Source organism: Salmo trutta, chromosome 31 (genome assembly GCF_901001165.1).
Source record: "Salmo trutta chromosome 31, fSalTru1.1, whole genome shotgun sequence".
NCBI classification, from domain to species: domain Eukaryota; kingdom Metazoa; phylum Chordata; class Actinopteri; order Salmoniformes; family Salmonidae; genus Salmo; species Salmo trutta.
This window is the reverse complement of record NC_042987.1, coordinates 24,663,797-24,690,075: the sequence shown is the minus strand read 5'-3', so window position 1 is coordinate 24,690,075 and position 26,279 is coordinate 24,663,797. Positions and strand designations below refer to the sequence as shown.

The 26,279-nt window shown below is 43.5% G+C and overlaps 1 protein-coding gene across 5 annotated transcripts; it reads right to left on the bottom strand.

Annotated features, from left to right (window-relative positions):
- Positions 1-269: 269 nt before the first annotated feature.
- On the bottom strand, positions 270-25,274 carry LOC115169813 (zinc finger MYND domain-containing protein 11). 5 transcript variants are annotated; one of them, XM_029725789.1, is made up of 17 exons: positions 25,080-25,274; positions 18,847-18,982; positions 17,565-17,724; positions 17,026-17,049; positions 12,670-12,693; positions 12,164-12,325; positions 11,034-11,111; positions 10,583-10,675; positions 7,033-7,120; positions 6,611-6,666; positions 6,383-6,460; positions 6,120-6,238; positions 5,705-5,969; positions 5,289-5,396; positions 4,873-5,148; positions 3,577-3,762; positions 270-3,140 (listed from the first exon to the last, which is right to left on the bottom strand). In XM_029725789.1, the coding sequence occupies exons 2-17, from the start codon at positions 18,975-18,977 to the stop codon at positions 3,018-3,020; spliced, it is 1,971 nt and encodes a 656-aa protein (XP_029581649.1). In that variant the 5' UTR covers positions 18,978-18,982; positions 25,080-25,274; the 3' UTR covers positions 270-3,017. The 5 variants fall into 5 exon arrangements, with proteins under 5 accessions (XP_029581649.1, XP_029581651.1, XP_029581652.1 ...); XM_029725791.1 differs by having other exon boundaries at positions 5,289-5,393; XM_029725792.1 differs by lacking the exon at positions 12,670-12,693.
- Between the last annotated feature and the right edge of the window lie 1,005 nt (positions 25,275-26,279).

The following is a 26,279-nucleotide window of genomic DNA, read 5'->3' as shown; positions in this document are numbered from 1 at the left end:
GCCAACAATATCAGAAAGTATGTTTGAAAAGATCTGAAAATGAGTTCATTTTTATTGCACAGTGAACATTGTTCAACTGATTAAAAAAAAGTACTTTCTTACAGTTACATTTTTTTTTTAAACTAAAAAAAAACTGTCTTACCCTGTAAACATTTCCCAGGTTTCATTGAGTATATTGTCTGAGTTCCAAAATGCATTACTTTTGACCAGGGCCCATAGTTACCGAGTTATCCCTCGATGGACATAAAAACGAATACTCGACAACTACATGAACTTGTTGATACATTTATTTCTCCATGTTAGCACATAGAATATATGTATATACATATTGCTAGCTAAAGCGGAAAACAAAATGCCGGGAGTATAGAAAATGTTAAGCCACTATTAATAGTGTGCATATGGACAGGGAAAAAGTTGACCAGGTCAAAGAATCTTATAGATGTAGTCATGGGTGAGACCGTAAACTTTACTTTTCCTCACCAAAAAAGTTAGTATTTAATTAATTAAATGGTGAGAAAATTTGCTAGACTGCAATTTCAGAGGAAAAGGAAATATCATTGTCATATTGCATCATTTTCAGGAAGTGCAACTGTCTTTTAACATGAAAAAAGGACTGTAATACACACATCTTACTCATGCAAGTTACCAGAAATACTTTACACAAATTGGAATGACATCAAAATATTTCCACATAGGGAAAATATCACAAATGATCATCATACAGGAATGGACAAATATAAAATACATACTGTAGTAGAAGTAAGCTGATAAAATTCACAAATTGGATTTAACTCCCTATGTAATACTTTCCATAGCCCAGACAAAGAAGTGTTTGTAACAATGAAGACCAAACGTGTATGTTTTTAAGAGCAGTGGTTGAGGTCTGGACAGTCCGTCACCTCAGTAATAGATAGACAGTTGACCATATGTGAGGGGACAACTGCAGGGTTCTGCTGGTTTTCAAGTTAACATATTTATAAATAGCTTAATTCCCCAATTACATTAGTCCTCTCTCTTAGCCTTACAAATAGAGGGCAGCGCGCCAGTGGGGAACTAGAGTTGCAAACCTCAGCCATGTAAATAACTTCCATTAGACTGTACCATCAGTGTGTGTAGCTTATAATCTCATGAGAATTACATGGTGTAAGAGAACAAGTTTATTTACATGTAGTGCAACCATGACAAACAGAATATGATTTTGTTAAGAACGCCATGAGAGATTGAGAGAGAAAGAGAGATTGTGGCATTCGTGCAGGGCATGCGTGATTCGGTTCATGGTCTCCTGAGGGAGTGCATCAAGATTAAATTGAGAACATAATTAAAACGTGTCCCAAATCAAGCAGTTTGTTAATTACTTCTAAACATTATGCTGCTTCTCTGATTGAAAAATAACAAAACATAGAATATGGTTAAGGAAAGAGAAAAATACATTGAAAAAAAAAGAATGTTCAAAATAAATCATACTGTTCTAACTAATACAAATAATTGTGTTAGTTCTGAAAAGTGATGCACTTGTCAGAGCTAACGGAAAAGAGAGTTGCCATCATTGAAAACCGAGTGTCCAAAACTAGGCAATAAAATGAATGAATGCAGGTGATGACATTTCCTCTGTTCAGTCGGCTCTTCATAACTAAGGAAACAGTCACATGGACTTCCAATATTGTCTGACTTCCCAAGTAGCCTCTTGGTTAGTACTTCTGTTCAAAATAAAATTGGCAATTACATTACCCTTTAATAAATGATCCAAGACAAGAAAAGGATAACATTGCACACCAGACTCCAGTAAGAGAAAAATAAAAATGACTAAAAGATAACAAGCCTGATCATTCATATTTGCATATATTTTATATTGGTCCATCCGTATTCATTGTCTATGGGAAACCAAAATACTCTGCAAGCTTTTTTTCTAGTAATAAAAATGTGAAACTATCAAACATGCACATCTCTTTACTCAGAATATGAGGATGGTGTTGAAAAAACAGAAAGTAACCACCAAATACAGCATATGCAGTGAAGAGTCTCATAACTAGTCACTGAGTATTGTAAAAGCGTACTTACAGCGAACATCACAATAACACTGATGTCAACCCAAAAAATTAAACGAGGGGGGAAAAACAGCACTCAACACAGTTTCTCTGTTAAGATAAGGTTCAACAAATGTTGTTTTTGGCAATATTACAAGCATTTGGGTTATGAAAAGAAATTAAATGTGCAAACTGTCAAATTAGGAAGGAACCTCTCTAAGATCCAGCTCAGTAAAGATTGCTATATATTCCCCCAAGAAATGTTTCACTTTTTCTTTGATTCATAAAAATTACAATGTATTCAAAAAGTCAACCCAAAATGTGCATAATAACAAACGGAAGATTTTTGTCAGCTTCTTTATAGCCGACTTCATAACCCTGTTCCCAATGATGTTTAAGTGACTTGAAGATGATAGATGCATGTAAAAACAATAAAAAGGTGCTGTTCACCAAACTATGTTCATGATAAAATCACGCTAAATGACCATGAGTCATCTACATTTACCATTTTGCAGTTTCTTTTCCTCTGTTTTTTTTAGCATTTTTTAAATATTTTCTGTATGAAAGCAGAGCTTATTCAACATTGCAATAGTACTTACGGTTTAAAATCGACTGTAATATTAATTGTTAAACATTTACAGTAAGAAAAGTGATAAAAAAATTCAGGTAATAAAATGTATTCAGTTAATGCTCATTGGTTATTACTAACTTAAATAACACATTCTCCAACATAGGTCAAATTAGCACAATAAAAAAATCATACCATGCTATGCATTCGAGCCATGGTCTTGATTCGGAAAAAAACTAAACAAATCAATACACTGGGTATATTAAATAATAATGTAATGAAATAAAATGAAGAGACCATTTTTTCAGACGTTGCGCAAAGATTCGGTCCACAAAGTGTTCAGGAAGGCAGGTAGGGGTGTGGTTGGGTGAGTGACAGTGGGGCAAGCCAATGGGAAGGCGAGCTAGGGTAGGGGGCGCGGTTGTTCATCTCTTCCTACGGCAGGTGCGTTTGTGGTCAGCGTGCCAGTGCTCCTGTTGACACTTGATGGAGCAGTAGGAGGTGTTCCAGCAGCAGTGGTACATGGCTTCCTCCTCACAGTTATAACACTGGAAGATTAACACACACACACACACTCAGAACTGACATAGCCCCTCCTTAGGTTTGGATTTTTTTTAAATTACTATGAGAGTTTGTGAATACCAATATTACAATAACTAATTTGCTGTTGTTCAGTCATTGTCATATTCAATTGATACATTATATTTTACTATGTTTAGTACTGCTCTAATTATGTACTTTTGGTTATGGAGTTAAGAATCCAAAAAGGTCAAGGATGTGCTTAGTTTGGTAGTGGGGTGTGGGGCAAATCTTAGCTAGGTAGTGGTGTCCTTTGCCCTGAATGTAGCTCACACAAGGTAAAAACTTTGCATGTCCAAATATATTATGGATTTAGCCCATTAGGTCTCAATGAGTGAGACACTGGTTTTAACAGACTGAGCTGTGTGTGGTAGAGAACGAGGGAAAGAGAAAGGTCTCGCTCACCCACTGCTTCTTCTTGGTGGTCGAGAGTAGCTGTTTGTGCTGGGCCACCATCTTCTTCACCTCCTCCACCAGTTCCTCCTTACACTTCTCCTTCACCATCTTACACTTTCTCTCCATCTCAGCCTGGGCCCCCGACACCGCCTTGCTCACCGCCTGCCTCTTCTCTTCCTCCATCTCAGAACGCAACTGGAGACACACCACAGAAAATGACCCTCAGCTCAGGAGCATATTCAGAACTTACTGTAGGTGCTTTTGGATCAGGGGTTATTACTGTCATTTTAGTGCAGGTTAAAACCTTGACACATGTCGTATACTCATGTTTTAGCTGGTTTCTTTTCTTGAAGAATAATTCAATAAAAGCTTTTCTCAGTGTCAGTCTCCTGGTTCCCTCGCCTCACCTGGTACAACCCCAGCTTCCCTCAGACCCCCCGTCTCAATCCCCCAGTCCCTCACCTACTCCAGGGCCTCTCGGACCCCCCGTCGTCTCAATCCCCCAGTCCCTCACCTTCTCCAGGGCCTCTCGAATCCCCCGTCGTCTCAATCCCCCAGTCCCTCACCTTCTCCAAGGCCTCTCGAACCCCCCGTCGGTCTCAATCCCCCAGGCCCTCATCCTCTCCAGGGCCTCTCGAACCCCCCGTCTTCTCAATCCCCCAGTCCCTCACCTTCTCCAGGGCCTCTCGAACCCCCCGTTGGCCTCAATCCCCCAGTCCCTCACCTTCTCCAGGGCCTCTCGAACCCCCCGTCGGCCTCAATCCCCCAGTCCCTCACCTTCTCCAGGGCCTCTCGAACCCCCGTCAGCCTCAATCCCCCAGTCCCTCACCTTCTCCAAGGCCTCTCGAACCCCCCGTCGGTCTCAATCCCCCAGGCCCTCATCCTCTCCAGGGCCTCTCGAACCCCCCGTCTTCTCAATCCCCCAGTCCCTCACCTTCTCCAGGGCCTCTCGAACCCCCCGTTGGCCTCAATCCCCCAGTCCCTCACCTTCTCCAGGGCCTCTCGAACCCCCCGTTGGCCTCAATCCCCCAGTCCCTCACCTTCTCCAGGGCCTCTCGAACCCCCCGTTGGCCTCAATCCCCCAGTCCCTCACCTTCTCCAGGGCCTCTCGAACCCCCCGTTGGCCTCAATCCCCCAGTCCCTCACCTTCTCCAGGGCCTCTCATACCCCCCGTTGGCCTCAATCCCCCAGTCCCTCACCTTCTCCAGGGCCTCTCATACCCCCCGTTGGCCTCAATCCCCCAGTCCCTCACCTTCTCCAGGGCCTCTCGAACCCCCCGTCAGCCTCAATCCCCCAGTCCCTCACCTTCTCCAGGGCCTCTCGAACCACACGCTCCGTCTCCCTCTTGTTGTCGGCCTTCATCATGTCCTTGACGTCGTTAAAGATCTTGGTATACTTCTCGTGGCACATGTTCTGGCAGGCTCCGTCAGAGGTGGTCTGGGTGCTGCGGTGCAGGCAGCGTGGCGAGGCTGCTGAGGCCTTCTTGGTCTGCGTGGAGACAGACAGCTTCTCTGGCTGGTGGGGCGTCGTCACGGGGATCTCCTGGCTGCTGCTCACAGCCTCTATCTCAGGCTCCGGGTCCTGGGGGAGAGAGGGGACGGAGATGGGATGAGAGATAGAGAAATGGACACACAGACATTAAAACGAACACAATAAAACCCACACTATAGCAATACAATGGCTGAGGTGACCATACAACAGCAGTGTGTAAGGATACTTACACTGACTTCCTCTTTGGGATCTGGAGCTTGACCGCGACGGCTCTTCTTTGCTTTAGGCTCCTGACTGTCTGTCTGTCGGTCTCGGTCTGCCTGTCTGTCTGCTTTCTGCTGTGGAGAAATTACAGAACTGCAGTATCTAACAGATTTCTAACACCTCTGTTAGATACACTTTCTGTCACTACGGCAACGATCAGAGCTAGAGCCATGACAACACAGATGGTGTAGGGATATGAAAGTTTGTCCTCACATTCTCAATCATTAAAATTCATTAAAATACAGGCCCTGTAATATCAATCAGCCAGCAGGTGGAGCTGCTAAACATACATACCAGAGTATCTGTTAGTAAGCTGTGGGCCTATATGTAAACCGCAATGTGTGTGTGAGAGAGAGAGGCAATTGGAGCGCAGCATACGTACATGTTTGACCTGCTCATTGGTGTTGCTGGTGGAGGAGATGGAGGACTCGGCCTCCTCCGGCCTCTCTGTCAGCCTCTCCTCTCCTTCTCCTCTCCTCTCCTCCAGCCTCTCCACCATCTTGGTCTTCCAGAAGCGGCCCTCCCTCTGGAAACGCTGGGATAGCTCCAGCTCATCACAGGCCTTCTTCCAGCCCGCGCTGCGCTTCACCTGCAGCTGTTGCACCGACACCTTGATGTCCTGGATGTTGTCTGCCGGGATCCACGCTCTGGGGACGAGGAGACAACAGTCAGAGCAGCCAGGGCCTCCCTCATAGCTCCATAGCCAGGGGATATTACAGCTAGAGATTCTGGATAAGAAGCGCAAGATGATCGACTGTGTTTCTGTATACAGCTCAGTGCCCAGTGTGATGGCTGACCTCTGGTGCTGGTGGCCAAAAAAGCGGACGTCCACCTGATTGTCCTCTCTCTGCAGGATCTTGGCTGGCCAGTAGCCAAAGCCCTTCATCTTAGCCCACACCACCTCGTGATTAGGAGTCTGCAACAACAAGCACAAGCAAAGATAATACATACAATTCAATCAACTTTCTTTGTCCCCTTAGGGCAATTCCATTGGGGCTATAGTGGTGCTTCAACAATCAAATCCGCAGGGGCATTGAAGCCAATACAGTTTCATACTCACACAGGGGTAGCAGAACCAGTTGTCAGGTCGAGCGTTGGACAGGTAGAAACAGTTCTTACATAGCATTAACTCGTTTAACTGGGGAGAGAGAGAGAGATTCAATTAAGAGAATAGAGAGCAATAACAGCTTCCGTGCCACTCAGACACAACCACCTAGAATACTGCAATACAAATGTCATTGTGTGCTGAAAATTATATCTAGTGCAAATATTTTTTTTTACTGTTTACCTCATGGCATGTGTCACTGTAGAGCAACCGTGCTATTTCAGCCTGGTCACTATGAACTGCAGCAAAAACAGGTTTTGTTAACGTTGGGAAAATAACATTCAAGTACATTTAAAAGACTTTGTTCTATTGAACATGCCATCACAAGAACAGCATTTCAACTACATGAAGAGAGCCTTGGTAGTCCAATAACACAGACTGGGTCCAACTAAAATTACATTTCTGCAACAACTATACAGTCTTATGTTACAGCTGCAATTAATAATAGGAGGGAAATCTGATAGCAATATGCTCTTCAAGGATGTGTCCCAAATGGCACCTTATTCCCTACTTTTGACCAGAGCCCTATGGTCCACTATAAAGAGAATAGGGTGCAATTTGGGACGCAGGCCATGATAACAGAGTGGTTGTGAACGCCCCCCCACCTCCAAACAAAATGGCGGTATTGTGCACGATCAGCTGGGCATCTGCCTTGAACTCGTCGAAGCTCTTGTATTTCCCCTCGGTGAGGTTCTGCAAAAGAGAGAGCGAGAGAGAGAGCACAAAGAGGCCTATTCACACTGGGCAGGGCAGAGGGGGCTGTGGTGTGGTTGCAGTACCATAAGAGATCAGAGGAGGGCAGTGCACCACACATCCAGGGCAGACCCAAGTGCTGTTTTCCAGAGGCCTAGATCGTATTCACTAGACACCAAAAGGAGTGAAACATGGAGGAACTAAGCTGAACATCTCCAAGAAACACTATTTTTTGTTTTCTGTTGCGAAACGTTTTGATACATTGTGCACTAATGAATACGTCCCTGGCCAGTGGCAGGGAGCGCTCTGCTGTTTTCCAGCCTATTTGGCAGGCAGGGCTTGGCCGGCGGAATGCACCAGTGATCACAGTGCGGAGGAGACCTCACTGACCCCCTCGCTGTGAGGAGAGGCAATCTGATAGCCTGTAGCCTCAGCTACACAATCACAGCTTTATACTGGGGCTACATCTGACATGCCCTTACACAGACCCTTAACAAACAACATGGGGCCGAGTCCCAAATAGCACCCTATATACAGTGCATTCGGAAAGTATTCAGACCTCTTAACTTTTTCCAAATTTTGTTACGTTACAGCCTTATTCTAAAATGGATTCAATTACATTTTTTTCCCTCATCAATCTACACACAATGACAAAGCGAAAACAGGTTAAATTTTTTTATTTTTATTTTACCAGGTAAGTTGACTGAGAACACATTCTCATTTACAGCAACAACCTAGAGATTAGTTACAGGGGAGAGGAGGGGGATGAATGAGCCAATTGTAAACTGGGGATGATTAGATGGCCGTGATGGTATGAGGGCCAGATTGGGAATTTAGCCAGGACACCGGGGTTAACACCCCTACTCTTACGATAAGTGCAATGGGATCTTTAGTGACCACAGAGAGTCAGGACACCCGTTTAACATCCCATCTGAAAGACTGCACCCTACACAGGGCAGTGTGGGATATTTTTTAGACCAGAGGAAAGAGTGCCTCCTACTGGCCCTCCAACACCACTTCCAGCAGCATCTGGTCTCCCATCCAGGGACTGACCAGGACCAACCCTGCTTAGCTTCAGAAGCAGGGCAGCAGTGGGATGCAGGGTGGTATGCTGCTGGCACAAATGTACCTTATTTACACATTTATTCAGACACTTTGCTATGAGACTTGAAATTGAGCTCGGTTGCATCCTGTTTCCATTGATTATCCTTGAGATGTTTCTACAACTTGATTGGAGTCCACCTGTGGTAAATTCAATTGACTTGACATGATTTGGAAAGGCACACACCTGTCTATACAAAGTCCCACAGTTGACAGTGCATGTCAGAGCAAAAACCAAGCAATGAGGTTGAAGGAATTGTCTGTAGAGCTCCGAGACAGGATTGTGTCAAGGCACAGATCTGGGGAAGGGTACCAAAAAATGTCTGCAGCATTAAGGTCCCCAAGAACACAGTGGCCTCCATCATTCTTAAACGGAAGAAGTTTGGAACCACCAACACTCTTTCTAGAGCTGGCCACCCGGCCAAACTGAGCAATCGGGGAGAAGGGCCTTGGTCAGGGACGTGACCAAGAACCACATGGAGCTCCAGAGTTCCTCTGTGGAGATTGGAGAACCTTCCACAAAGAGAACCATCTCTGCAGCACTCCACCAATCAGGCCTTTATGGTAGAGTGGCCAGACGGAAGCCACTCCTCAGTAAAAGGCACATGACAGCCCACTTGGAGTTTGCCAAAAGGCACCTAAAAGACTCTCAGACCACGAGAAACAAGATTCATCTGGAGAAAAGCAGGCACCGCTCATCAACTGGCCAATTCCATCCCTACGGTGAAGCATGGTGGTGGCAGCATCATGCTGTGGGGATGTTTTTCAGTGGCAGGGACTGGGAGACCAGTCAGGATCGAGGGGAAGATGAACGGACCAAAGTACAGAGAGGTCCTTGATGAAAACCTGCTCAGGACCAACAGGACAACAACCCTAAGCATACAGCCAAGACAACCCTGGAGTTGCTTCGGGACAATTCTTTGAATGTCCTTGAGTGGCCCAGCCAGAAGCCGATCGAACATCTCTGGAGAGACCTGAAAAAAGCTGTACAGCGACGCTCCCCATCCAACCTGACAGGACTTGATAGGATCTGTAGAGAAGAATGGGAGAAACTCCCCAAATACAGGTGTGCCAAGCTTGTAGCGTCATACCCAAGAAGACTCCAGGCTGTAATAGCTGCCAAAGGTGCTTCATCAAAGTGCTGAGTAAAGGGTCTGAATACTTATGGAAATGTGATATTTCCGGGGTTTTTTGAAAACATTTCTAAAAACCAGTTTTTGCTTTGTCATTATGGGTTATTGTGTGTAGATTGATGAGGGGAAAAACTATTTAATCCATTTTAGAATAAGGCTGTAATGTAACAAAATGTGGAAATAGTCATGGGGTCTGAATACTTTCCGAATGCACTGTATTGCACTACTTTTGACCTGGTCAAAAATAGTGCACTATGAAGGAATAGGGTGTCTTTTGAGACAACCATGGGATCCTTATTACATTATGAACAACATGAGGAAGATCGGATGGTAGAAGACGTCAGTGGACATTGGTTTTTTCAGACAGTAGCCTACATTCGACATTGGATAAACTAAAGGATTCAACAGTATACAATATATCATGAAAGGTTCAAAGGGCAGGGAATTCAAATCAAAGTTTATTGGTCGCATACACAGTTTGGCAGATGTTATAGCGGGTGCAGCGAAATGTTTATGTTACTAGCTCCTAACAATGCAGTAAAATGTCAAATCAAGCACACAAATAATTTAAAAAAAATTTAAATGTCACTCAAGAAACATCGTAACGAATCTAATTAACAACCCAAATAGCAGTGTAAAACTATTCAAAATGCAATTTATACATATATACACCGATTCAATTACACTAGATATACTAGGAATGATATGTACAGCAGTAAATATATGAGTGAGCTCTGTCAAGAATCCAGCATAAACATACAAATGCAGTGTGCATAAACAGTGTAACTAAAATCCAATGTACAGTAGTAGAAATATTAGAGTGAACCATGTGGCGAATACAGGATTTAAATACAGTGTCCAGTGGTTTAATTCCTCTATAACATGGGACAGCAGCGTCAGCTGTGTGTGCGCGCGCGAGTTTGTGAGTATGAGGTATGCATGTTATTGATAGCTTGTGTGTGTGTGTTTTGTGTGAGTGAGTTTCTGCGTCACTTGGTAGGCGGCTAGTGATGGCTGTTCAACAGTCTAATGGCCTGGTGATAGAAGCTGTTTTTTAGTCTTTGTCTTGGCTCGGTCTTCCATAAGTAAATAATAGTGTGAAATCCCGAATGCGTCCCAAATGACTCTGGTCAAAAGAAGTGCACTACACAGGGAATATGGTGCCATTTGGGACAGATCCACAGTGTGAAACCCTTGTTCAGCAGTGTATTTAATGCCAATTAGTTACCTCCTGAATGTTGGTGACGTCCAGCGCAGTGTGGATGAGCCTTCTGTACATCGGGTGTCTAGTGTCTTTGCCTTTCTTGTTCAAGTCCACGGCCTGCAACCCCGAACAAAAAAAAAAAAAAAGATTTAATATCACTTTTATGGACGAAAAGGAGGAGGAAGAGGCGGGGGGCTAGAATCAACCCAGGCCATTGTGGTGGGAGATTTTACTGGCCTTGATTTTAAGTGATATAAAACATGGCAGTGCTCTGATTCAATTTGGTGAGTGAGTCCCAAATGGCACTCTATACCCTACATAGTGCACTACTTTTGACCAGAAACCAATGGGAGGCCTGGTCAAAAGTAGTGCATAATATAGGGAATATGGTGCCATTTGGGATGGAACCAGTGCCACAGCCTGGCCCAACATACCTACGCTGAACACAAAACTAACTGTTCCATGGAACACTCACCCTCTCTTTCATGCGCTGAATGATAAAACGCAGGTATTTGCACATCTCCTGCTTGTTCAGGTTCTTTTTTTTACTACCCTGCAGAATGAGAGAGAGAGAGAGAGAGAGAGAGAGCAAAAGACAGAGAGCGCAAGAGAGCGAGAGAGAGCTCAGCATGACGCTGTAACCCATCCAGTGCTCTATTCAAACCAGCAGTGGGTTATAACTGATGAGAGCTGACTGTGTACAGTATATTGCATATCATAAATTATCCAAACAATAAAAGGAGGAAATAGACCGCCTGCAGCACAGTGGAGAGAGAGAAGACAGAGCAGACAGGGCAGGAGACAGAGCAGACAGGGAAGGAGACAGAGCAGACAGGGCAGGAGACAGAGCAGACAGGGCAGGAGACAGAGCAGACAGGGCAGGAGACAGAGCAGACAGGGCAGGAGACAGAACAGACAGGGCAGGAGACAGAGCAGACAGGGCAGGAGACAGAACAGACAGGGCAGGAGACAGAGCAGACAGGGCAGGAGACAGAGCAGACAGAAGGAGACAGAGCAGACAAGAAGGAGAGCAGACAAGAAGGAGAGCAGACAAGAAGGAGAGCAGACAAGACAGGAGACAGAGCAGACAAGACAGGAGACAGAGCAGACAAGAAGGAGAGCAGACAAGAAGGAGAGCAGACAAGACAGGAGACAGAGCAGACAAGACAGGAGACAGAGCAGACAAGACAGGAGACAGAGCAGACAAGAAGGAGAGCAGACAGGAGAGCAGACAGGGCAGGAGACAGAGCAGACAGGACAGGAGACAGAGCAGACAGGGCAGGAGACAGAGCAGACAAGAAGGAGAGCAGACAGGAGAGCAGACAGGGCAGGAGACAGAGCAGACAGGGCAGGAGAGCAGAGCAGACAAGACAGGAGACAGAGCAGACAAGACAGGAGACAGAGCAGACAGGACAGGAGACAGAGCAGACAGGACAGGAGACAGGACAGGTCACAGGGATGGTACTGGTCCCATGAAAATAATAATATTTATCTAATAAGTGAAAAACAGCATGATCAATTATGGGCCTAGATAATACATTTGAGTAATTTGATAAGAGGTACTATAGGCTAGACAGCACCAGCAGACCAACATGGAGTACCTACCCTGCACACCACACACTGCCAGTTGGACCCGCTGTCCCGGGGCTTGTACTCGTCAGACAGGCATTTGAGGTGATAGACACGGAAGCAGTTGTCACACACCAACACATCTCCGGGCAGGTGGCACTCGAAGCAATACCAGTCGTGGCTCTCTGCCTCCCATTCCTGAAACATACGGAGCACAGTGATCGGTGCCCCCCTCCGCACCGACCTGACGGCTGGGCTGCTGGAGACTAGTCTACACCCCCAGCCAGGGGGCCACTCCTGGACCCACTTCACCAGCTGTTCCACAATACACATCACATCATAGTTCTTTGATCTATGCATATTTATCTTATATCCAGGTCGCCCTTGGAAAAGAGGTCTTCTGACCTCAATTGGACTTCCTGTATAAATAAATGTTAAATAAAAACTATTCAAAATCACAATCAAGTTTTGACTGGTAGCCTATACAAACATTATCTCACAACAACAGTTATTGAATGTTTAGTTAGTGAATTCTGACTGACCTCCTCCTGCGGCTCGCTCTCCGTCTGCAATTAAACACCCCCATCATTGATTAATTAACTAGCAAATAAACAGTGTGTGTACAGTGGATTGTGTAGCATAACCCCTGTGCAAGCCAATTATTTAAAGGGCAATCTCTTAAATAAACCTCTTTGGAAGGAAGGATGAGAGTATACAGGCCTAAGGCTAATGTGTGACCATTGCGGAAACGCTTGCTTACCGGAATATAATTATTAGCACACATATCTGCGATATTTCACATCAACTAAAGTTCCCCCTCTGTGTTCTGAGGCTAGGTGAAGTGTGCCTCCCAAATGGCACTCTATTCCCTATATAGTGCCCAACTTTTGACAAGAGCCCTGGTGGGCTGTAGTCTAAAGTAGTGCACTATAAAGGGAATAGGGTGCCATTTAGGAAGTAACCAAAGTTCATATTAAACCCTGATGTGGTCGTGCATGCATGAAAGGCTGATGGAAGCTAGGGAAGGGTAGGGGAAATTCCTGCCAACCTGAACCTGCTGCTCAAAGCATTACTCATGATTTACTATAGTCTTGTTACAGGTTTCAGTAAGAGGCGTAGAGCTAGAAACCATCTACCTGCCTGGGATTCAAACCAACAACCACCAGTCACACTCCTCCTCATAGTCTGGAGTGGTAAAGGAAGTGAATAAGGACTTATTATTGCAAAATGTCAACAACTTGCCTACACCTTCCCACAAAACCCTTTCAGATTCATGAATAAAAACATCCTAGTTAAAGGTGGTTAACTCAGGACAACCTGACCTACTACACTCCATCAGTGTCCTTCCCTCCAACTCTATCCAGCCTCTGTTGCACATGCTCTGTTTAAACCTAGTGAGCTGGAGAGCACTCCATCACAGGGGAGCAGAGAGGAGGAGCCCAAACTAACACACAGCCATAAATAGTCATAAAGGACAAAAGGAGAGTGCATAGACAGCAGCAGTGCCACTGCCAGCCTAGAGGGCCATGAGAGCCTGATGTGAAGCAAGCTCTGCCAGAGGCATATTCGTTTTTATTAGGCCTCACCCCACCAAGGCCTCCACAAGGTCCCTCCATATCTTTTCCTGTCCAGGGCTATTTTGGATGGGTTAACCCTAGTCTGTTGGTGGTGTTCAGCCCTGCTAGATGACCTGGCCCAGTCCCACTGCACAGTCAAGTCAAGTGTAGAAGGGTACGTCACTGTCCACGCAGTGTCCGTGTCCCATTGTATTCTGAATGAAAAGGTTGTGACTTCAAAAAGGTGAGGCCTGTCTGATGATGCTTCCTACAGTGTAACATTGCCTACCTCACTTGGAGTGTTAAATATCACCACCACACTGGCATGATGTTACAGTGTGGTGGTTATTGCAGAGATGAAATCAAGTGAAGGACATCCAACATCCTCATGTAAGAAAACAAAAGGCTGTTGCACATGTATAATAACACAAGGGAGAGTTATAACATTTTTTTATACAAATATATCATATGTTATTGACATTATTAACCAAATCAATTATATCTATTTTGTACAATTTTTATAATTGACTCCCTAAAACAGCAGAGGGGGAACTTTTAGGAGGGAGAATGAGCCTTGTCTAAAACGGTCAACAAAAGCAGAGCGGTTGTGAGGGGAGGTGCTAGCTAGAACTCGTAGGGCCGACCCAGTTTGGATCATGCTGTCTCCCAACCCCAATAACACTATCAAGAGTCTCAAGCTGGGACACGCCAGGCAGAGAGAAAGCAGGCTGAGCACAGATGTGCCTGGAAGCACAGGTCCATCTATTACATAAGCCAGCCCAGGGATCCATCTTAAATAGTACCCTATTCCTTACATAGTGCACTACTTTTTACCAGAACCTTATGTGCCCGGGTCAAAAGTAGTGAACTAATATAGGGAATAGGGTGACATTATGCAGGCACCAGCACTCTGCAGTGCAGCAGGCTAGCTGAGGCAACCTCCCTATAGACACACCACATACCCATTCCTCTCAGGAGAGCTGTAGAGATTATTACAAATACAGGCCACACTCCCCTCCCTGCATTCACAATACATAACCATGAAGCTACTAGCTAAGGCCAGACATGAAGACACTGTATGTATCCCAAATGGCACCCTATTCCATATATAAAAGTGCACTACTTTTGACTAGAGTGCTATGGGCCCTTGTCGTGCTTTAACTAGGGAAAAGGGTGCTATTTGGCTTTCCCCACTGAGCTTCACCTCAAACACATCCATCAACAAGCCATTCTGCCACTCTTTTCTGATTAACTGAACAAACCAGAGATAAGATGCACCGTTCAGGATATGGAATATCGTAAACAAGAAGAGTGTAAATAATAATAATGGGCTGGATTAAATCCACTCTGACTTTGGTCCATTATCTATTTACTTTGGAACGTATTTATGAAGGGTTGATCCTCTGACATGCTGATCGAACCGGCCACGTTGCGTGAGCGAGTGTTGCAAGATACATTTACACAAACATGTTATTCAATCATTTCTTCCAAACTGCTTGCGCGTGTCTGCGTAACCAGGCGCTAAAATAGAATTTGGTTCAATAGAATTTGGTTCTATTTTAGGCGCTTGACGCGCTGCAAGTCCCACCACTCTCATCTACTCATTGGTTTTTACGAGCATATACCCATGTGGGTGATTGAAATACTGTATGAACGAGGTCCACACTCCAGTCCAGTTGGTGGCGGTAATGCACCTTAAATTTGGTTGCCAACCGCCATCTAAAATCTGAACAAGATTAATCAAAGAAAATGTACCAAAAATGAACTACGTTTCTCCTTTTCATCTGTGGATTAATTATCGGAGTAAAGAACACACAATTTTGTAACACTCAAAATTGGTCAAAATTCTACAAAGATCCAGCAACAACAAAAAAGGACCATATGAATTTTAGTTAAAATAACAACCCAAAGTCTCCCAAGACAAATTAGCTAGCAACAGCAAGCTACCTAAATGGCCATGCATGTTTCATTTGTGTTTTGATCTGTCCCCAAATGAATAGAATTGGTTTTGATATTAACCTGTGCGTCATGAACCCATCTGGTGTGGATAGACAAAACCAGCATGCATACACAGACACCCGCGCGGTACCGGTTTGGTCAGCATGCAAGTTTATGATCAATGCAATGGTGAGGAATATCAACAAATACTGCTGCTGTTGCAGAGGAAAGAAACATTCTTGCGTCTAAAATAGCACCCTATCCCCCTATGGGACTGGGTCAAAAGTAGTGCACTATATAGGGAATAGGGTGCCATTTGGGATGCAAGCCCTGGTCACTTCCAAGGACACAAACATGACAGTTGGATTGAATCCAGGCACTTGAGACAACGGAGCTTCATAATGTACTGTAATTACGTCGCCATACTTCAGATACACAATACATCAGCGATGCTGACCTATGAAATCAGTCAGCTAACATTTCTAAGGACAGTCAGGCATAAATAGGTTGTATCCCAAAGGCCCCCTATTCTCTATAGTGCACTACTTCTGACCAGGGACCCCCATAGGCCCTGGTCAAAAGTAGTGCACTACATAGGGAACATGAGTCCATTTGGGATGTAACCATAGTATAGACAACACACCACCATATCCCCTGTTCATCAAACCAAAGTCATGCTGGAGGCACAGAGATCATAACACACAGAGAAATGAAGGTACACACCCCTCCCTGAGGAGTTACTACTGCTACCACCATCAGCAAAACTACATCTATTACACACATCATATATGCTTGCTACAAACCTGTGGCTATGTTGGCATTGCTGGTCATTTCACGCAAAAGACTATGACATTGAAATGTGCTACTATAATTCTGAAACTTTTTCTTCAGAGACTCTCTCTTTGGAGAATTATTTTGAAATATGTGTCAAACAAAGCCATGAAGACAACAGCTTTCACTGTATGGAACCCTGGCAATGTTTATTAGGTTTTTCTTAGCTATTTTTAAAGCAACGTTACATGTGTAGATAAGTAGCGAGCAAATATTTAAAGGAAGTGACTGATCCATTCCGCAAGAAATTGGGCCACTGAGACACAGCGCTACACCAGGCTTTCTGGAAGCTTTTCACATGGAATATCAGCATCTCTTGTGTTAAAACTACTGGCTGTGACGTAAATGGTTAACCATTACAACTGAAAATACTTTAGAAATCATATTTTTAAACAGATAATTCAATTAGTCTTTTGTTGTCTGATTTTATGTTAAAGAGTATGCAGCTCTAAAAAGATTCCATCAAATCCCAGATTGCGCTGCAGAAGTGGCAGAAGTGATTTGAAGCGGAATGATGTTAGTAAAATAAATTTGAGATAAAAAAAAAAATAGAAAACAACGATGCACCCTTACCTTGCTTCCTTCGGCCTTCGGCTCCTGTGTGATTGCAAGTGATCCAGAAAGCAGTGTTTAAAGTCCTGCTGCTCTAGTCAATTGACTTCTCTTAGAGTAGTGCTAAATTTGACTGTACTGTGTGGGGCCAGTGTGTTTGGTGTATAGCAGAACTACAGTACTAAAGGAATGTGTGCATGGTCATCATACCTATGACTGTAACGAGTCAGCCTCACATACAAATTGGTAATAGAGCAGCGTGACTTGAATCACCAGGTCGTTATAATCAATGGTGAATTCAGTGCTATAGTTCACAGCACCTCTGAATGACTGAAGGATTACTAAGTTGTCTAGCATAGCAGATATACACAAACAACTCCTTACAAATAAGAGACGTAAAAACATTGAATAAAGGGAGAATTCCTTGAACTAAGTACATTTTCTTCTGAACCATAGAGGTGTTGCTGAGGGAAATGGGAGAAATAGGTGTTGATGATGAAGAAACCTGCAAGGACTGCTGGGGTTTGTGTTATCACTGCAGGGTAAAACCCCTCTCTTACCTGCTCGTCTCCAGGCAGCCAGTAGCCCTCCTGCTCAATGCCGGCCTTGGAGCCCTTACAGCCCACAGTGAGAGTCTCCACCACCAGGCCATCCTTCACTGCCAGACTCAGCTGCCTGGCTGTCTCCTTGGGGTGCATGCCAAACACACGGCTCAGGTACCTGCACAGGCACAGCACACCAACATCACTGCCTCTGCCTGCCTGCATTCTCTAACAACTCAACCAAGGAGAAACCCATTCGCCTCAGAAGGAGCAGCCAAATATGCAATTCACAAGAAAATGGGCGAGAATAGAACAGAATAGACAAGAGTGCCAAAGATATCCAATTTTAAATCTTGAAGTAGGGCCTAGCCCCCCAGAAAGATATTGCTGCCTGCATTGGGACCACCACATCATCACAGTGCAACCCATTACATGGACTAGTTGGGACAAAACCACTAATGACTGTGCCGCCAACCGTTTTATGTTCTGCACAGACAGTCGAAGCCTTTCCACATCTAATGTAAAGAGATTATAGCACAACCTCCCCTCCTGTACCAACTGCCTTCATTTTCATATTAAACTGTATTTTCCTGGACTCTCAATGTCACCACCTCATCCACTCAAATACAAAATGTATTTTAAGACATTAAGACAGTTCAGCAGTGCCTGCCATTGAATTTCATCGCTTTATCTCCATGACAACAGCCACTCTGTGTCATTCATTCATTCTGCTCGTGGACAACTCCCAAGGCTCTCTGTTTGCCAGAGGATTCCAATTAGCCATATTGCTATTCCATTAACTGAAAATAAGGACTGATCAGACATAGGTTTCAGCATGAATGAATTTAGATTAGACTGTAAGAATATTACATGATAATCACATATCATAAACAATCTAATAGGACCTAAAATCGGTCTAAATTAAAAAAATATATTCATAAAGGTGCTACAATGGAAGCTGCAATATAGGTTGGTTGAAATAATTTATGGTCTGAATGGCATTAAGCAAAAGGAATTTAATGTCAAGTATTGAACGATGAAACCATTTCACCTATTGATCAAGCATGACCCTGAAAGCAGAGTGGCTAAAACCAACCACCATCCTTCCATCTATCCGTATTGAAAGTGAATATGCATAGAAGGTGCATCACAAATGTAAACAACTGGAGACACCTCATCATTTTGTCTACAAAACGGCAGGGTGTCTCCACTAATATTTAAGACTATTTTTTGGGGGCGTTTGTGACGTCTCCACTTTCTAAGCGTCTTGGAACAGAACTACAATGACTGGAATACTTACTTTGAGATCCTGTCCATGTTGGCAATTTGTTTCTGGTTGCGGATGACCTCAATGGCAGCCCACACGTACTGGACCACCTTTGGATCCGCCTGCCTCTTCTTCACCACACGCGACATGATCTCTTTATTCATGACACCTGCAAGGCATGTGAGAGAAGTAATGTTTCAAACCATTAGGCTACTTCTAGAAACACTGCCGAACATACTTGGAATGAGTCAGTTTCAAATCAGGAAATGAACAGCGAAAGTTTTTTTTTCTTCCCCCTGTCAGCTCAAGTGAAGAAATCCTCATCAAGGCGCACCACCCGTTCAGAGCATGGGTAAACTACACCTCCAGCCTAGGCTGGTGTACCCATCCGGATCGCTGCGTTCACCATTCTATTTCACTGACGTCAACAGAACGGTGAACGCAGCCATTAGGATGGTTCCATCAGGCTACCTTTAGCCATCTTCCTAGCTTAAACAGCCAGGATAAGAATTTATTCAGGATAAGAAATAACAAGAATCTGCAGGTTCCAAAGCCTTCCAGGACCAGGATTGGTCAACCCAATCAAGACAACAAAAACAATGTTTATTCCCATGTCAGAAAGGCCTGACCTCAGAAACGTGCTTTGACTGGCCTAATAGGTGTCCGTTGTCCACGACACAACATAGCTCCAATGATCATGCGAGTGACACAGGGGGCTTCCCATGGCCAGCAGGTAGCCTAGCGGTTAAGAGCGTTGGCCCAGTAACCACGAATTTGCTGGTTAGACACCCTGAGACAACTAGGTGAAAAATCTGCTGCTGTGCTCTTGAGCAAGGCACTTAACCCTAATTGCTCCTGTAAGTAGCTATAGATAAGTGTCTGCTGAATGTAATCCTAAAATACACTATTATGTATGGCCAAGTCTAGTTCTATTGGGCTTTGTTTCTCATTCCCTTAAACACTGCAACGTAACAGGAATCAGTGCTTAGGGAGCTGTAGTAGAAATGGCCAACATCTAGATTCTAGGCCAGGGGTAGCCAACCCTAGTCCTGGAGTGCCGCAATTAGCTCAGTTGGTCAGGTGTGGTGCCTAGCAGCACTCCAGGAACAGGGTTGCCTACACATATTCTAGGCTATTCAGTGGAAGAAAAACATAATCCCCCCCCAAAAAAATGTATTGCAAAAGAAACGAAGAAAGCTGTACCATTTCACGGCACTGTCATAAAACAAGTCTACTGTGATGGAATACAATATTACTCGAGATTTTAAAGAAAGGAACAATAGCAGTTTGCCTCATCCTGTTATTAATAAATAACCTTTATTTTAACTAGGCAAGTCAGTTAAGAACAAACTCTTATTTACAATGATGGCCTAACGGGGAACAGTGGGTTAACTGCCTTGTTCAGGGCAGAACGATTGGCCCAACGCTCCAACCACTAGGCTACCTGTCGCCCCGTTAACTATGTTTCTAATCCAATTTTACGCATTACTCTTCTTAAAGACTCCCTCCAGAGTTTTTTTTTTTTTTTTTTACAATGAAAGTTACTTTGAAATGTAAAATGTCAATTTAAAAAACTTCTGTTCCAAGCTAACCATATGCTAATGTTAGTCCACAGACTTCGCAAACAGAATGCAAATCCATACATTTTTTTTGTTCAACTAACATTTAAAGACCAAAGGACAAAATGTATGTAGCCTACTTCATATTTCGCTTCAATTGGTCATAGTCAAATTAAAAAGCATGTGATATTGAAATGTGAGACAAATTTCACAAATTAAGGCCCCGCACATCCACTGCTTACAATAACCATGTCATCTTGTACATGAAGCCTACATATTGAGTTTGCATTTATATATATATATATATATATATATATTTGTTTTTTTAAGTGATTTAAGCGAGCGAATCACTTCTCTAAAAATGTAGACCTTCTTGCAAAAAAAACCTATTTATTTATTTATTTTACCTTTGTTTAACCAGGTAGGCAAGTTGAGAACAAGTTCTCATTTACAACAGCGACCTGGCCAAGATAAAGCAAAGCAGTTCGACACATACAACAACACGGAGTTACACATGGAGTAAAACAAACATACAGTCAATAATTAAAGTACAAAAACAAGTCTATATACAATGTGAGCAAATGAGGTGAAATAAGGGAGGTAAAGGCAAGGTGGCGAAGTAAATACAATATAGCAATTAAAAAACACTGGAATTGTAGATTTGCAGTAGGTGAATGTGGGGTGCAAGGGAGGTGAATACCGGGGTGCAAGGGAGCAAAATAAATAAATAAATACATACAGTAGGGGATGAGGTAATTGTTTGGGCTATTTATAGATGGGCTATGTACAGGTGCAGTGATCTGTTCTGACAGCTGGTGCTTAAAGCTGGTGAGGGAGATAAGTGTTTCCAGTTTCAGAGATTTTTGCAGTTCGTTCCAGTCATTGGCAGCAGAGAACTGGAAGGAGAGGCGGCCAAAGGAGGAATTGGCTCTGGGGGTGACCAGTGAAATACACCTGCTGGAGCGCGTGCTACGGGTGGGTGCTGCTATGGTGACCAGCGAACTGAGATAAGGCGGGACTTTACCTAGCAGGGTCTTGTAGATGACCTGGAACCAGTTGGTTTGGCGACGAGAATGAAGCGAGGGCCAGCCAACGAGAGCGTACAGGTCGCAGTGGTGGGTAGTATATGGGGCTTTGGTGACAAAACGGATGGCACTGTGATAGACTGAATCCAGTTTATTGAGTAAGGTATTGGAGGCTATTTTGTAAATGACATCACCGAAGTCGAGGATCGGTTGGATGGTCAGTTTTACGAGGGCATGTTTGGCAGCATGAGTGAAGGATGCTTTGTTGCGAAATAGGAAGCCAATTCTAGATTTAACTTTGGATTGGAGATGTTTGATGTGAGTCTGGAAGGAGAGTTTACAGTCTAACCAGACACCTTGGTATTTGTAGTTGTCCACATATTCTATGTCAGAACTGTCCAGAGTAGTGATGCTGGGCGGGCGGGCAGGTGTAGGCAGCGATCGGTTGAAGAGCATGCATTTAGTTTTACTTGTATTTAAGAGCAGTTGGAGGCCACGGAAGGAGAGTTGTATGGCATTGAAGCTCGTCTGGAGGGTAGTTAACACAGTGTCCAAAGAAGGGACAGAAGTATACAGAATGGTGTCGTCTGCGTAGAGGTGGATCAGAGACTCACCAGCAGCAAGAGCGACATCATTGATGTATACAGAGAAGAGTTGGCCCAAGAATTTAACCCTGTGGCACCCCCATAGAGACTGCCAGAGGTCCGGACAACAGGCCCTCCGATTTGACACACTGAACTCGGAAAAGTAGTTGGTGAACCAGGCGAGGCAATAATTTGAGAAACCGAGGCTGTTGAGTCTGCTGATGAGGATGTGGTGATTGACAGAGTCGAAAACCTTGGCCAGGTCAATGAATACGGCTGCACAGTATTGTTTCTTATCGATGGCGGTTAAGATAACGTTTAGGACCTTGAGCGTGGCTGAGGTGCACCCATGACCAGCTCTGAAACCAGATTGCATAGTGAAGAAGGAACGGTGGGATTTGAAATGGTCGGTAATCTGTTAACTTGGCTTTCAAAGACCATAGAAAAGCAGGGTAGGATAGATATAGGTCTGTAGCAGTTTGGGTGTCCAGTTTGAGTGTCCCCCCCTTTGAAGAAGGGGATGACCGCACCTGCTTTCCAATCTTTGGGAATCTCAAACGACACGAAAGAGAGGTTGAACAGGCTAGTAATAGGGGTTGCAACAATTTCAGCAGATAATTTGAGATAGAAAGGGTCCAGATTGTCTAGCCCGGCTGATTTGTAGGGGTCCAGATTTTGCAGCTCTTTCAGAACATCAGCTGACTGGATTTGGGAGAAGGAGAAATGGGGAAGGCTTGGGCGAGTTGCTGTGGGGGGTGCAGTGCTGTTGACCGGGGTAGGGGTAGCCAGGTGGAAAACATGGCCAGCCGTAGAAAAATGCTTATTGAAATTCTCAATTATAGTGGATTTATCAGTGATGACAGAGTTTCCTATCCTCAGTGCAGTGGGCAGCTGGGAGGAGGTGCTCTTATTCCATGGACTTTACAGTGTCCTAAAAAACTATAGCAATCTTAGTTCAACACTTAACCTAATCAAGAGATTTAAGCCTACTGGAGGCTCAAAGAGGCATAGTTCAGCTATAATCCAAGAGGAAATTGAAGGAAGAGGAAGCGAGACATCCTATTTGCACATTTTTTATAGTTCATATAGAGTCAATAAACTAAGCAGACCAGACCAACCTGCTATCGCATTGGTGCCTATGGGAGAGACACCCCGTTAAGACCGGAACTGACCATTTTTTTTCAATGGTGTAAATGGCCTTAGGAAGACGTCTTCATTTATCCACCACCTAATGGTTGAGTATCTCTTTACAGGAAGCTTGAGAACATTATGTTTCCTATAATCACACCTTTCTAAAAAAAACTTTTAAAATATTTTTTGGGGAAAATGAAGAGGGGCATCTGTTAAACATTTAATTAAATGCGTACGCCTCAGCAAGACAGTACAATATCTCAATTTCAGGCCTATAACCACTCCCGCAGTAGGCTTATCTTGGGTCAAAGATTTCACAAAAAGAAAATCAAATTTCCTTGCAAACCTGAGGATTGACGACAGACTCTAAATCACTGTAACATCATGTCTCTTCCAATGTCTGACTTGCAGCCTGCTGAGAGAAGGTGAATAAGAGCTGAGAGGAGTAGAGGTGACAGTGAGCGATGTGATATCCCATGCAATGCAAACCAGAGTAGGTGTTAATAAGAGTCACCTGTGCCTTGGTGCCAGGGCACTACTCTGTGTTCCAACTCCACATCCGCTGCCACCTTACAAAGGCAGCGTCCCAAATGCTACCATATTCGCCATATAGTGCATTACTTTAACACAAAGCCCTGGTCAAAAGTAGATCACTAAATATGGAATAGGGTGCCATTTGGGATGCATACAGAGGTAACAGCAACTGCTCACAGCTGCTACCTAAACACACCTCCGTCTAGGGACTGACACTACATAATGTCATAACTACAGAGGTCCTACACTCCCCAATCAATTAGGCTGCTAGGTGTCCAGGAGCACAACACTCCCATCATCAAACTCCAGAGTTTATAATCATACAAGGTAGGTCTAGTAGTGGCAATAAGATCAACTTTATTATTTAGAGCCTTTGTTTATCAAATGTAGCTATGAATCATGAACGTTGTCTTCCTCAAGGTCCACCTGTGACTCTGTTTCCACTTTTACAACACAATCAGTGCTCAACAGAGGCAGACATAAATGATATCTACTGTGTATATAGTATGAGCAAATTAGCCAAACAATCAATCCACTAATACGGGTGTCAAACTCAACATGAATAATAGTATGCGAGACAGACATCCAAAAGGAGAGGTCCTGTGAATGAAAATGCTGATGGGCTAAATAAATAAATACTATTTATTTAAATACTACAGATGTACATATTTTTTTAAACAGCAGATGAGTTTATTGGATACATCAATATATTAATGAGCTTTGTCGTGGCTGTGTTTTAATTTTGTCTGACCAACTATTTGCACATTGATAGTGTAGTTGGGGCGAGCGGGTAAATGTGCCTTCTCTTCCCCAGACCAATCCCTGGCCTGATTTCCGGATTAAGTATTCAACACAGTCCGTGGATATTTCAACAAAGGCGTCCAAGGCCACACGACCAAACTAGCAGCTCCCACTCCCAGTTTGCTAGCTGGCTAATGTTGTCAGCTTGATAGTTAGCTAGTACTAGGAAGCTAGCTAGCTAGTTATCGTTTAGTTAGGGTAATCTCCAAAGCGTGTGTTAAAGAAATCTTGTCAAAACGTTAGTAAGCTAAAATACCTAAATAATCATGGTTTGTTATAAACTGCTGAAGCTATCAACCTAAATGGTTCGACAACATAATTGTTAGCAAGCTAGCTAACGTTAGTTAGCAGGATCTGGAAAGCAAAGCAGTTCTGTAGGAGCTACCTAGCTATTTAACGTAAGCTTTCAAACATGCATTTTATTAGCCACGTAGACAAATAAAATAGTTGTTAGACAGTAACAAAGCAACTACCAAAACGTATACAGAAAATATGAATGTTAGTTAGAATCGTTGTTTTCAGAACGCGCCATGTTCATAACAGGTACAGCTACAGTAGGTAGCTAGCTGTTAGCTAACCGTAATATGTTAATTTAAGTAATACATTTTATATAAAATAAATGTCCAACTTACCGTCACTACAGTATTAATAATATATGTCACTGTATAAATCCGTGAAGGATTCAATGTAAGATACTTTACATTTGCATTTCCGGGATAGTTTGAGATTGTCTGAATTATGGTCAGGTTTACGTCCAGCTGGCCTGGCCACACAGCACAGGATTGGGGAGAGGTAAACACAGCGCCAACATTAAAAGAGCAGGACAGATTTTTACACAGGAGAACTCTAGTGGTGGAATTACGATTTGACACGTCCTCTTCTGTTTTTGTTATTTTTGTGAGGCAACTTTTGAGAGTACATTTATTTTTAGTATCTGAACGGGCATCTGGCCAAATGTTGAAAAAAAGAAAATATCCACCTGTACAGGTATTTAACCAATTAACATTTTATGTCACATTTATCAATACTTCTCAATAGATTACATAGCAATGGCAAGTGCTTTATACATTGCTACATATCAGGAAATAATTACATACAAATGGTATTAAAGATATTAGGCAGAAAATATGGAAGCTCATTCTCGCCCCCCCCCCCCCCCACATTTTTTGTATTTATTTCGATATGATCTCAAAATATGAGATAACGAAGATTTGTATAACTAAACCAAGATACACCACAGCCAGCCGTTTCCGATGGGAACAAATGAGTCCTAGTGGACAGAACAGGCATGGAGGTGGGCAAAGCCAAGCACGAGATGGCGAGATCCTATTGGCTTGTTCTAACAAACATCTGCATATTTCCGTTATGGAACGCCTCCTCTGTGAAGTGCGCGTGTGCAATAACTCAATTTTCCTTTGCACTCCTAAACAACGCGATTTTTAAAAACTTTTGCAAAGGATAAAGTCTATAAAAACGTCGTTCCATATGTTAATAACTAATTATAGTTTTGGGAACAGAAAACTGTATTGAGATCAAATGTATCATCGATGAGAACATTTGCAGAATGTTGGCCAAAATCCATCTCGTTCCATCTTCTCCCAATGCCAGCTAGAGGGCTTCCTCTCACTACCATATTTGGTTGTGAGTGGAAACGCCAAGCAGATGCTTCACATTTATACATCTGGGGAAATGTATGTCTCATAGTACTGCATCTCCACAGATATACATATCTCAAAATATTGAGATTGTTCTGTCAACATTTTGTTAGTCTATCTAAGAATTTAGAGATAGTAAGTCGAAATTTCAAGATACATACAGTACCAGTCAAAAGT

Excerpts from the sequence above, each read along its gene's own strand:
- LOC115169813 (XM_029725789.1), bottom strand. The coding sequence starts at position 18,977 with ATGAATAAAGAGATCATGTCGCGTGTGGTGAAGAAGAGGCAGGCGGAT. Across the intron at positions 5,970-6,119 it reads TTTGGCCACCAGCACCAGAG|AGCGTGGATCCCGGCAGACA; the intron begins GTCAGCCATCAC and ends CCTCGTCCCCAG. Across the intron at positions 5,397-5,704 it reads CCAATGAGCAGGTCAAACAT|CAGAAAGCAGACAGACAGGC; the intron begins GTACGTATGCTG and ends ATTTCTCCACAG.